This window comes from Talpa europaea (assembly GCF_964194135.1).
Source record: "Talpa europaea genome assembly, chromosome: 8".
NCBI lineage: Eukaryota > Metazoa > Chordata > Mammalia > Eulipotyphla > Talpidae > Talpa > Talpa europaea.
Genome location: NC_140075.1, coordinates 58734943 through 58747048, shown reverse-complemented (window position 1 = coordinate 58747048; position 12106 = coordinate 58734943). Strand labels below are relative to the sequence as shown.

The 12106-nt window shown below is 35.2% G+C and overlaps 1 protein-coding gene across 1 annotated transcript; it reads right to left on the bottom strand.

Moving 5' to 3' along the window:
• Positions 1-231: 231 nt before the first annotated feature.
• On the bottom strand, positions 232-11465 carry LOC311175294 (olfactory receptor 4F6-like; the record flags this gene model as incomplete). The annotated part of the gene is made up of 2 exons (XM_084240191.1): positions 232-1163; positions 11300-11465. 2 exons carry the CDS (start codon positions 11463-11465, stop codon positions 232-234), a joined length of 1098 nt encoding a protein of 365 aa, XP_084096317.1.
• Positions 11466-12106: the final 641 nt, after the last annotated feature.

Below are 12106 nucleotides of genomic sequence, written 5' to 3'. Positions count from 1 at the left end.
GATATAGGTCACAGTGTGTTTTCATAATTTGAATATATAAAGACTATATAAAATAGATTCTACACAGTAATTAATACTATAGTCAAGTTATAAGTAAATAAAATGGAATGATTTCACCAAGACAATTTCACCTCATTAATTAAAGACAATAAAATGTCTCAGGAGAGTACAATGTTTCAAACTTCTCATTGACATAGTACTTTTAGAAGATACCATTTGTGCTAACATGAGCTATTTAGAAGAGCTCCTCAAATTCAGTAAGGGACTACTCAGTCTCCTCATTGAGGTCTTCATATCTTTGTTTCTCAATGTGTAAATGGCAGGATTCAGAACGGGTGTAATCAAATAATCCAAAACAGAAAGAAACTTATCCCCTGGCACTGGGGGAAATGGCCATATGTATATAAACAAGCATGGCCCAAAGAATAAAACCACCACAGTGACATGAGCTGACAACGTAGAGAGGGCCTTAGACAAACCAGAAGGAGAGCTTTTCCATACAGTGACCAGGATGTATATATAGGAAATAATCAATAAGGAGAATGTCCCTATGGAAATGAACCCACTGTTGGCAGTCACCATAAATTCCATTTTGTATGTATCCATGCAAGAAAGTTTGATAAACCAAGGAAGGTCACAGTAAAAGTTATCTATCTCATTAGGACCACAGAAAGTCAAATGAACCACAAAGGCTAGCTGGACCACAGAGTGAATGAGGCCTACAACCCAAGCAAAAGCTACAAGCAATATGCATATTCTTGGGTTCATGATAGTCAGGTAGTGGAGGGGCTTACATATGGCCACATATCGGTCAAAGGCCATGGTGATGAGCAGTGCCATTTCAGATGCACCCATGAGATGAAGGACAAATATCTGCATGATACACCCTGGGAAGGATATGGTCTTCTGTCCTGAGGACAGGTTAGAAATCATCTTGGGAACAGTTGCAGAAGAAAGACAGAAGTCAATAAATGACAGATTAGCTAAAAAGAAGTACATGGGGGAATGTAAACGAGGATCAAATATCACAGCAAGAACCACAAAGAAGTTTCCGAGAAATAATGTAACATAAAACACTGTAGAGAAGAAAAGGAGGAAATGCTGTACTGGCCTAGAGGCAGAAAGTCCAAGCAATACAAATTGAGACACTTCAGAGTAATTTGCTTCTTACATTAGTTTTCTTATGATGCCTAAAACAACAAAAAGAAAAGAACAATATTTTTTATCAAACATTAATATATAATGAACATTGAATAATTCATTAATATTGAATCACAAATAAAGGAGACATACATCTTCACTAAGTTGTTTTGAAAATGTTACCCATTCATATCTCCATTCAACTAATATTCACAGTGAGCATAACCAATATTCCTAATGTGCATCTCCTATGTGACAGGCAGTATGTCAATTTCTCAGGCAATTGAGTAATTTTGACTTGAGGGAGTTTATAGGTTAATGAGGTATTAGACTTCAAATAGTTTTAAATAAAGATACAAGTTACAGTTTTGATGTAAAGGTAAAGAGAGAGTATTATTGGAACAGGTGACTCACACAGAGGTGCTTGTTCACACACTGCCAATTAAGTAGAGATATTACTGAACAGAAAGTGGAGTAGCCCAGACTTGGACATGCCATGTGCAAAAATCCTGAGAAAGGAAGCCAGTGGGAAAGAAGATAAATAATTGAGATCAGCCAAGAATAATAGGCCAGACAGGATGGACTCGTGTGCTCACAATGAGAACACTGCCTTCATCCTAAAAGCAATAGAGTGTATGGGGCATTCAAGCAGAGAGTGGATCATATTTCTGCTTTCAGGAACAAAAGTTCCAATGTAAAAAATGGAATGAAAGATCTAGAGTTGACTTAGTGGTACCTCTCAGGAGACTACGGAAGACATATTTCACATCAGTGTAGACAGGGTGACTTATTCAAGCAATGGTGCTGATGCAACTGGTAAAACTTGGAAAATTCAGATCTCTGCCACTTATTAATAAATCAGTAATTCAAATGAATATTGAAATATAAAAAGCAAACATTAAGATGGAAAATCCACTGTAATCATGACCCTAGTTAAAAAATTATCAGGGAGGTGGCCTAATGGTTAAGACTCGGTGATCTCAGGGTGATTGCTTAAGTTCCATCCTGGGCCAGAGAGCTAACCCACAGTGGCAGCAGACCTCTCCTGTCTTGCCACAATGTCCCTTAGCAGTGTATTTCAATAAAAATCTACGTGTTCTGTTCCCTAATCTGTTGCTGCTGAATCCTCTCACCCTCCAGTCCCTCCCACCTCTGGCCTATAACCCAGGTCTTCTACACACACACACACACACACACACACAAACAGGGAGGAAATGATTGTCTAAAATATTATAATCAAAATCATATCAAATTATACACATATTATAAAGATAGTGTATAAAAACGCATGTGAATATCTATTTGGAGGTATAAGTACTATCAAGAAAAGTAAAGCCAAACTATAAAGTGCTGATTTTTTTAATATAAAATTAGTTTCTTCAAAAGGTAAACGTAGGACATATAAATTATAAAATGAGCAAAATATATGAAGACTACTGACAAAGGAAGAAATCTCTTAATAATTATATGAAAATGAAACTGTCACTAGAAATCAAATATAAATAGTATCGGGGGGCTGTATTATACTATCAAATTTTAAATTTAAAAACCGATGTGTCATTGCTGAGGCTGTGAGGAAATGAATACTTTCTTCCTGATACTGACTGTGAAAACTGATACAACTATCCAAGAATATATATTGCAAATATTGAATAAATACAAAAGTTTAAAACTTCTCTGAACTTACTAATAGTGAAGACAATTCATTTAGAGTAATAACAGTGATAAGTCAAAAATTAAGGTATGAGTTACTTATTAGACCAATGTTATTTTAAAAAACTACAAATAATATTAATGTCCATGATAGAGAAATATTCATCCAACCAGCAAAGGCATTCAACCACATATATCAAGAAAAAAGAATCAGTGTATTTATGTCCATGGTGGACACAGTCATAAACCAATGCTTTTCAATTTAAAAAATGCAAATTGAGAATGAGAAAAGTTAATAAGAAGAAATATATAGGAAATTATTTTGAAAATATATCTGTATTAAAAATTAGAATGATGTCAACCTTTAATCCATATCATTCAATAGTTTATCTCTGTACTATATGCATTAATTTGAATCATATGAAATTATTCCTAGTAAGTACAAAGATGGTTAACTGTCAGTTTTAGAGTTCAATATATTAACTTTTTTTATATATCATAATTTTAAACTACTTGATATCAAAATATCAAAACCAAATTACTGATGATTGTTCCATATCTCAACGAATTTCATGGATTCCACAGTTGTACTACCATTCCCAAGATTAGCAGGGTCCACATTACATCTCTATTATATCATCAGTCTTTCCCATGTCACTCCATATGGTCTCCTCTGGACACAAACTTGCATGGTCTCAGAAGCAAAACAGCATGTTATTAGCAATGATCCACAACAGCCAAGAAGATCTGAGAGGGCAGCCAAGCAGGCAGGAAAGGGCATCAGGAAATCCATGGACATACAGCAGTAATGTCAACTAAAAGGAAACACTGCTGTGATGATGCTAGGAAATGCTGACATAGAGATACAGAAGGAGAATTTTGCACCCAACAATAAGAAAAACAGAACATGAGCTAACAAAGGAGAATGGAACAATCACCAGGTAAATAACAGAGAATGATTTTCAAAGTGGAACAGCAGCACTTTCCCGTAGTCAAGTTTCTATCTTAAAGCTTCAATCATGCACACAAGTATGACCAATGGATCACCTCTGGCTTTCACATCCTTCTATATTTTTGATTTCTATAAAGGTGTAAAACAATCATGTATTACTTTTGATTTAAAAATGCATTTTTAAATACAAAATAAGGGCCTTCCCGGTGGCGCAGAGGTTGAGCGCTGGGTTGCGAAGCTGCCCGCGGCCTCTGCAGCGCCGGTTCAATACCCGGCTGCTCCCCGGCCACAGGAGGAGGGTCCCACATGGCGCGCAGACCTCTCCTGCTGCCCGCTGCTCCCCTCAGCAGTGTACTTCGGTCCTTCTGCCTGCTCTGCTCCCCGCTCTGGCTCTGGCTCTGGTGAATTCTCTCACCCTCCCGCGCTTCTGACTGTACCCAGTGCTTGTATAAATAAATAAATAAATAAATAAATAAATAAATAAATAAATAAATAAATAAATAAATAAATAGATAGATAGATAGATAGATAGATAAATAAATAGATAGATAAATAAATCTTTAAAAAAACACAAAAGAAAATATATTTAAAAAAATTTAAAAAATACAAAATAAGACAATCAAGATGCACTTTTCTTTGAACTAGAGGGTTGTAATGACACGATTCAACTGAACATTTTAAAGTGCACTGAAGTTTCACAACTATGTGAACAGCTGGTTACTTACCTGAAATCACACGAGGCTAACACAGAAAATATGCTTTGGAAAAGGTTCATTCCCAAGATAAAAATAATCATATTTGAAAGTAGTCAACTGTTAGTTTTTTTTTTTTTTTTAAAGATTTATTTATTTATTTATTTATTTATTTATTTTTATTTATTTTTTTTTTTAGCATACCTGCAGCAGATGTGAGTACACAAGGGAAACTTGTCAATGTGACTTTTGTTTGGAAACGCCAAAATATATTTACTTTTTTCCATTTAGGGGAAAAAAAAACAACTTCAAAATAGCGTAAGAGGACAACTTGGAGGCAAACTTAAGATTTCCCAAATATACTAAATTTTTGAAAGATAGGTTTTGAATAAGAATATATAACTGAACCCTGTTCATTAAAAAAAGGATAAAAAAGGATGCTGATTTTGGATTTTAATTGGATTATTCAGTTTATGGATTTGCAAATTTCCTTTTCTTTTCTTTTTTTTTTTTTTTTTTTTTTTTTTGTTGGACTTAAAATGGCATTTATTTAAAAACCTTCCAAGACTACTTTGGTACAAATATTTTGAGTATCTTTTTTTTTTTTTTTTTTTTTAGTGATTTTATTTTTTTTTTTTATTTTTTTTTTTTATAAATTTTATTGTTATATTCCCCATACAATTGCAGCCCCCCATTCTGACCCCAATCCCTCCCCTCCCGCCCCCGCCCCCCTAAAAGTGTCTCTGGTTCATAGTTTTTTGTTGATTTTGATTTTCACTTTCTTATAGTTATTCATTTTCCTGGTCCCTTATTTATGTTTTCTAGATTCCTGCTATGAGTGAGACCATCCGGTATTTTTCTTTTTCTTTTTGGCTTATTTCGCTGAGCATGATCCCTTCCAGCGTCATCCATGTTGCAGCAAATTGCATGTGTTTATCTTTTTTGAATGCTGAGTAATATTCCATGGTATATATGTACCACATCTTCTTGATCCAGTCATCTATTTTTGGGCATTTGGGTTGTTTCCAAAGCTTAGCTATTGTAAACAGTGCTGCTATAAACATAGGGGTGCAGGTGTTCTTTGGAATTGATGTTTCTGTGTCCTTTGGGTAAATACCTAGGAGTGGAATTGCTGGGTCATATGGAAGCTCTATGTTTAGTAGGTCCAGAAATCTCCACACAGCTTTCCACAGTGGTTGGACCAGTTTGCACTCCCACCAACAGTGCAGAAGAGTTCCTTTTTCTCCACACCCTCGCCAACATTTGTTGTTGCTAGTTTTTTTAATATGTGCCATTCTCACTGGTGTAAGATGGTATCTCATGGTAGTTTTGATTTGCATTTCCCTGATGACAAGTGATGTTGAACATTTTTTCATATGCCTGTTGGCCATTTGCATTTCCTCTTCAGAGAAGTTTCTTTTAAGCTCTTCTGCCCATTTTTTGACTGGATTATTTTCTTTGTTGTTGTTGAGACTCATCAGCTCTTTGCAGATTTTTGTGATCAGTCCTTTATCATTAGTGTTGGGTGCAAAAATGTTCTCCCAGTTGGTGGGGTTTCTCTTTGTTTTTGTTATTGTCTCTTTTGCTGTGCAAAAGCTCTTTAATTTGATATAGTCCCAGCTGTTTATCTTTGCCTTCACTATCACTGCTTTGGGTGATGTGTCTGTAAAGATGTCTTTGATGTGCAAATCACGTAGTGTTTCGCCTATATTTCCTTCTATATATTTTATGGTTTCAGGTCTTATGTCTAGTTCTTTAATCCATTTTGAGTTGATTTTTGTGTATGGTGTGAGGTGGTGGTCAAGCTTCATTCTTTTGCATGTAGCGACCCAGTTTTCCCAGCACCATTTATTGAACAAACTTTCTTTGCTCCAATGCATAGTCTTTGCTCCTTTGTCAAAGATTAGTTGACCATAAATCTGTGGGTTTATTTCTGGATTTTCTATTCGATTCCATTGGTCTGTATGTCTGTTCTTGTTCCAATACCATGCGGTTTTGATGATTATGGCTGATTTATTTATTTATTTATACCAGCACTGGGTACAGTCAGAAGCACGGGAGGGTGAGAGAATTCACCAGAGCCAGAGCAGGGAACAGAACAGGCAGACTGATGAAACACACTGCTGCTGAGGGGAGCAACGGGAGTGGTAGGAGAGGTCTATTGTGTCATGTGGGACCCTTGCAGGCAGCCGGGGATAGAACCAACGCTGCAAAGGCAGCTTCACAGCCCAGCGCTCAACCGCTGCACCACCAGGGGAGGCCCAACTGTTAGTTTCTTTATAAAAAATCTATTGCTTGGTTGATTGATACTACAAGTTAGTGATAACAGGAAAAGGAGAGACAGAAAGTCAGGGACAAGGAAAGTAAAGGAAAAGGAGTGTTGGAAAAAAGCTACAAAAAGCATCACAAAAATAAAGGGGAAGAATTTGCAACATTAAGGCAGGAGGAGCCCAGAGTCTTCTCTTGCTGCTCACTGCTTAAAATTCTGCAGCAACTTCTTTGGCTTTCACAATTGCCTGATACCTAAAGCTACTGCAATTTGTCCAAGTCAAAGCCCCAGACACTCATCTTTCTCTCTACCTCAGAAAACTCATCAACTGCTGGGACACTATTTCAGAAATTCTCAGGTTGATGAATACTTTTGTTTTACACCAAAGGTGTCCCTGACCTTTTCTTCATTTGGCTGATTATTTCTGCTCAAAAAATTGTACCTGCACCAGTTACTCATGCATCACTCCTACTCTCCTCCAGTCTCCATTAAGTCATTCTTCTTTGGCTACAACATTATATGCAGGTTGTTCATAATACTTTTCATAATAATTATAAGTGATGAGTTTCTGTGTCTGTCCTGTTAGGTCTAATAGCTTCTTGCGAACAAGGACAGTTTCTTACTCTAAATACTGGTTCAGGTAATTGTTATGTGGTTGGGAAAGTGAGGGGATAGATACTTGTAGTCATGCATACGTACATAAATGCATGGATTTTCCTGAAATGGTCTCTCAAAAAGAATACTTCAGAAATACTTTGCTTCCCCGTTAGAAAACTGATGGCAATACAATTATTAAAACATAATAGCTACTCTAGAAGCCATATGAACCTACAGCAGTTCCGGGAAAATTCACATTCACGAGCATTTCACGAGTCCATATGAAATGTAATATATAATTTTCAATTTAACTAAAACACAATTCTACAAATATGACATACAGAACGTATATATGAAACTTACAATGTAAACGTAAAATATAACCTGGATCAAGAAAGTTTCCTGTATATATCAGGCACAATCTAAGTTTGTGGAGCAATGCAATTTGAAGAGAAAAATCTCATTTCATTGAGAGATACTGGCACCTGTGGGGGTTCAAAAAATGCTCCCTGAATTTAAAAGTAGAGTGAGATAGAATGAGATCGAGTAGTGACAGGGTAGGGAGACATTTTTATAAAGTAGTGGCACAGCCACTAAACATTACCTTTAAAGTAAACATCTGATATTTTCAACAGATTATTCTTTAAAAATTATACCATCCCCACTTACCTGACCCCCCAAAAAAATGCACTGCAAAAATGAATATGTTCAGCATTACTAGACTTTTTATGGAATATTTCCCTTGTGATCTACGTGGTTAGTTTTTCTCACAGCTGTTCCAGCTTTATTCATAGCTTTTGGTGACTACTTGATGACTCAGTGACCTGAGTCCCCAGTCCATTCACCTTGGGAGCTCTGTTTTAATTCTCATGTCATTAAAACAAAAAAGAGTATTAAAAGTTTGCTTTAAAAAATAAATGGAGGGACCTCCCTGGTGGCATGAAGGGTTAAGACACAGCACTATGAAGCGATCCACAGCCACTGCAGCATGAGTTCAATCCCCGGCCAGGGAGGTGACCCACATGGCACAGCAGACTTCTGCCTCACTCACAGTTCTCCTCAGCAGTGTATTTCAGCATATCCGCCTGTTCTGCTCCCCACTCTGTCTCTGTGAATCCTCTCACCCACAGCATCTCTGGTATGCATAAATAAATAAATCTTAAAAAAAATAAATGGAAAGCAAAGGAAGCTATGTGTAATAAAATATGACAGTAAAACATCTTCAAGATCAATATCTCCTAATCTTTTAAAGTCTATATTGTATACTTACACCAATATCAGTAAAAAGGGAATAGCTATTAGCAAGTTCATTAGTAAGGGCCACTTAACTTCCTAGTGGAATATCCATGATATACTGGTATTAATTAACATGGAAATTTAATATATTGGTCAAAATCACTCTACTACACCCACAGCCAATATTCAAGTGCCATTAATTTCTGATCTTAAAGTCCAAGGCTTTAATTCCTACACTGCACTGCTTCCTTTTATATCATTACTGTAAAACACAAATAAGAGTTCACAGGTGGAATTAGCTTATAACTTTTCCAGTGTCTTTACATATATGATCTCATCTATTCTTCCCAACAAAATAGTTAGGTGGAAGTGTACCATTCTTCCCTCCAATAAAGAAATGAGGTTGTGATTTGTATGCACTTAATGGTAGAAAAGGAGCATGGATTTATGTTTCCTAGGATTTGATCCATTTGTCTTTTTTTTGTCCACTAATTCATATCAAATTACTGAATGACTGAAATGTTGCTCAGAGAAGCAGCGGGCACACACAGGAGAGCTATCACTACACGTTCTTATCTCAAGAACTCTACTTCAACACACCATTTCAATAAACTTCATTTTTGTTACTTAAATTTGGGTCAATTAATTCAATATTACTAAGCCTTAAGTGAATATCTACATTATACTTTAGTACACACAAAAGTATAATTTTAACAAATATCAAGCAATGAGAAAGGTAAACCTAAGGTAAATATGACTATGAAGCCACATGTTGAACCACTGGGTGACTGAAATCTTATGAAAATATCATTTCCTCATTTACTATTCTCTAGTATCAACTTTACCTGATGTTGTTTAACTAAAGTGCATACAACATTACTTCATCATTTAAGGATACAATTTAGTGATATTTTGTATGATATTTTGTATGATATTTTGTATGATATTTTGTATATTTTGTATTGTGCAATCATCACCTTACCCTGTCACAGGATATATCATCACCCAAATAGGAAACAGAGTCCCTTGAGCATTCAACCTACTGAAGTGCATCAATCTTTCATAGCGGAGTAATATTCTTCTGTATGAATAGGCCACGTGTCTATCCACTCATCAGGTGATGCACATTTGGATTGTATTTATCTTTGGCTATTGTGACTAGTGCTACTACGAACATTCACGTATAAATTTTTGTTTGAATACCTATTTTCAATTCCTTTCAGTAAAAATCTATGAATGAAATTGACAAGTAATGTGATAATTCTATGCTTAAACTTTTTGAGGCACTCCCTTATTACTTTGGAAAATAGCTGCACCATTTTATATACCTACCAACAATATGCAGGATTTCAATTTATCAACATCTTTGCCAACTCTGTTTTCTTTTTTTGTTTCATTTTTTAAAAAGTATAATATATATCTTAATAGATATATAGCAGGATAGTATCATGGTTTTATTTATCTTATCTTCCTTTATTTGCCTTTTGAACATGAAATACAATCTTCATGAATACTACAAAGTTCACATGTGTTTTTATCTTTTTTTTTTTTTGGTCATCAGGTAACAGTGGTTTAAAATACTACATACGATTCAGAGGTACAGGATCAAATCTTTTCAGATGGATGCTCCCACAATATACCCACATCCAAGCCACCCATAATCCTACACCACAGTCTACTGCATACCCTCCCACCTTTGCTTTCTACTACTATCACCCCTTAATAATAAGTCATTGATTGGGAACAAATATTTGCAAATTATATACCTGAGAAAAAGACTTGCATTCCTAAATATGGAAAAAATTCTTAAACCTCAATATTAAGAAAACAATGAAATTTTTAAAAGTAGAAAATATCTAAATAGGTATCTCACCAAAGAAGAAATGCAGACAACAAAAAAAAAAGTATATGAAAGATGCTTAACATCCATTGTCACTAAGGAATTTTAAATCTAAGCAATAAATGTGATACTAATATTCACCTATCAAACTGACAAAATAAGCAAATTGACAATATAAAGCCACATCAGGAATGCCAAAGCTGGAGCACCATATAGTACCAGAAAATAAATTTGCACACACACACTCAAACACCCATACACATACACAAAGATGGGGCTACAACAAAGGGGCACAGGACACAAATGTAAGGGATCCTAATGGCCACAATTAGAAAGATTTATGTAACAAGATAAATAAATTGGTACTAGATTATTACCCAATTATTAACTATCTATGAGTTCATATTAATAGAAATGAATTAGTTAAGCTCATTGAAGAATAATTGAGTAACATATATATGCTATATATATATATATATATATAATATGGGTTTATATTTGTCAACTATTCTTCAATTATGCAATTGACAAATACAAATGTATACATGTACAAAGTGTTGACATATATATACATTGCTTACATTGAGGAATGATTATGAAAAATCAAGGTAAACATGTCCCTCACTTCAGGTGGTTTACTTGTGTGTGTGTACTCTCCTCTCACCAGTTATTCTTAACTATAATAAGAGCCATATTATTAACTATAGATACAACACAGTATATTAGACAAGAGCTCTTCAAATATATTGTTACAGTTTTCTCCAGCTATCAGAAAGCAGAATATTCCTATTTGTTACCATTTGTCAAGTTATTTTTTTCATTCTTTGAACACTGTTACCATTAATTTATATGGAAAAAAAACTTGAATACTCCCAGATTCCCAATAATCTTCCAGACTCCCAATAATTTATCAATCATACTGAATGGGAACATTCCACTTTTGGATGGCAAGGGTAGCCTGTAACGGAAAATTTGTACCTTTTGACTTATGTGACACATTCTTCCTCCCCTGTAGTCCATGACAACCACAATTCTACTCTCTCTTTCTGTGAAATAGTTCTTATCTTTTGAATTCCACATGGACATGATTTCATATAATAGTTGTCTTTATTTCATTTTGCATAATCTCCTCCAATTTCATTGACACTGTCAAAAATGGCAAATTTTCCTGATTTTTTTAAGGTTGAATAACATCCCCACTTGTATCATTTTTTACTTTACCCATTAAAGGACATTTAGGATGATTCCCTATCTCAGCTATTGTGACATGCTGAAATGAACATAAATATGCAGATACTTCTTGGTGATACTAATGTCAGTTACTTTGGATATATACCCACCATGATATTGGTGAATCATGTTTTAGTACAATATTCAATTTCTTGAAAAACCTCCATAATGTTTTAAGTAATGGCTGTGCAGTTTTACATTTCCACAAAATGTGCTGAGGAGATTGCTCACCTCCATATACTACCAACCTTTCCTCTTTTTTTTTTTTTTTTGAATTTCATTGAGGTAACACTGGTTTATACTTTCTGTGATCCAGAGGTATAGGGGCACAGTCAACCTTGCAAGGATGTTTGCATCAGCTAGGTTGTACCCAATCAGGAGTAATGAAGCACACTTGAAAGCATATACTAAGTAATAAGTAACACAGAGATCCAATAAAGGGTGAAGAATGTGATCACAGGAAGGCTTCTCTGGTGGCGCAAGAGGATAAGTCTCAG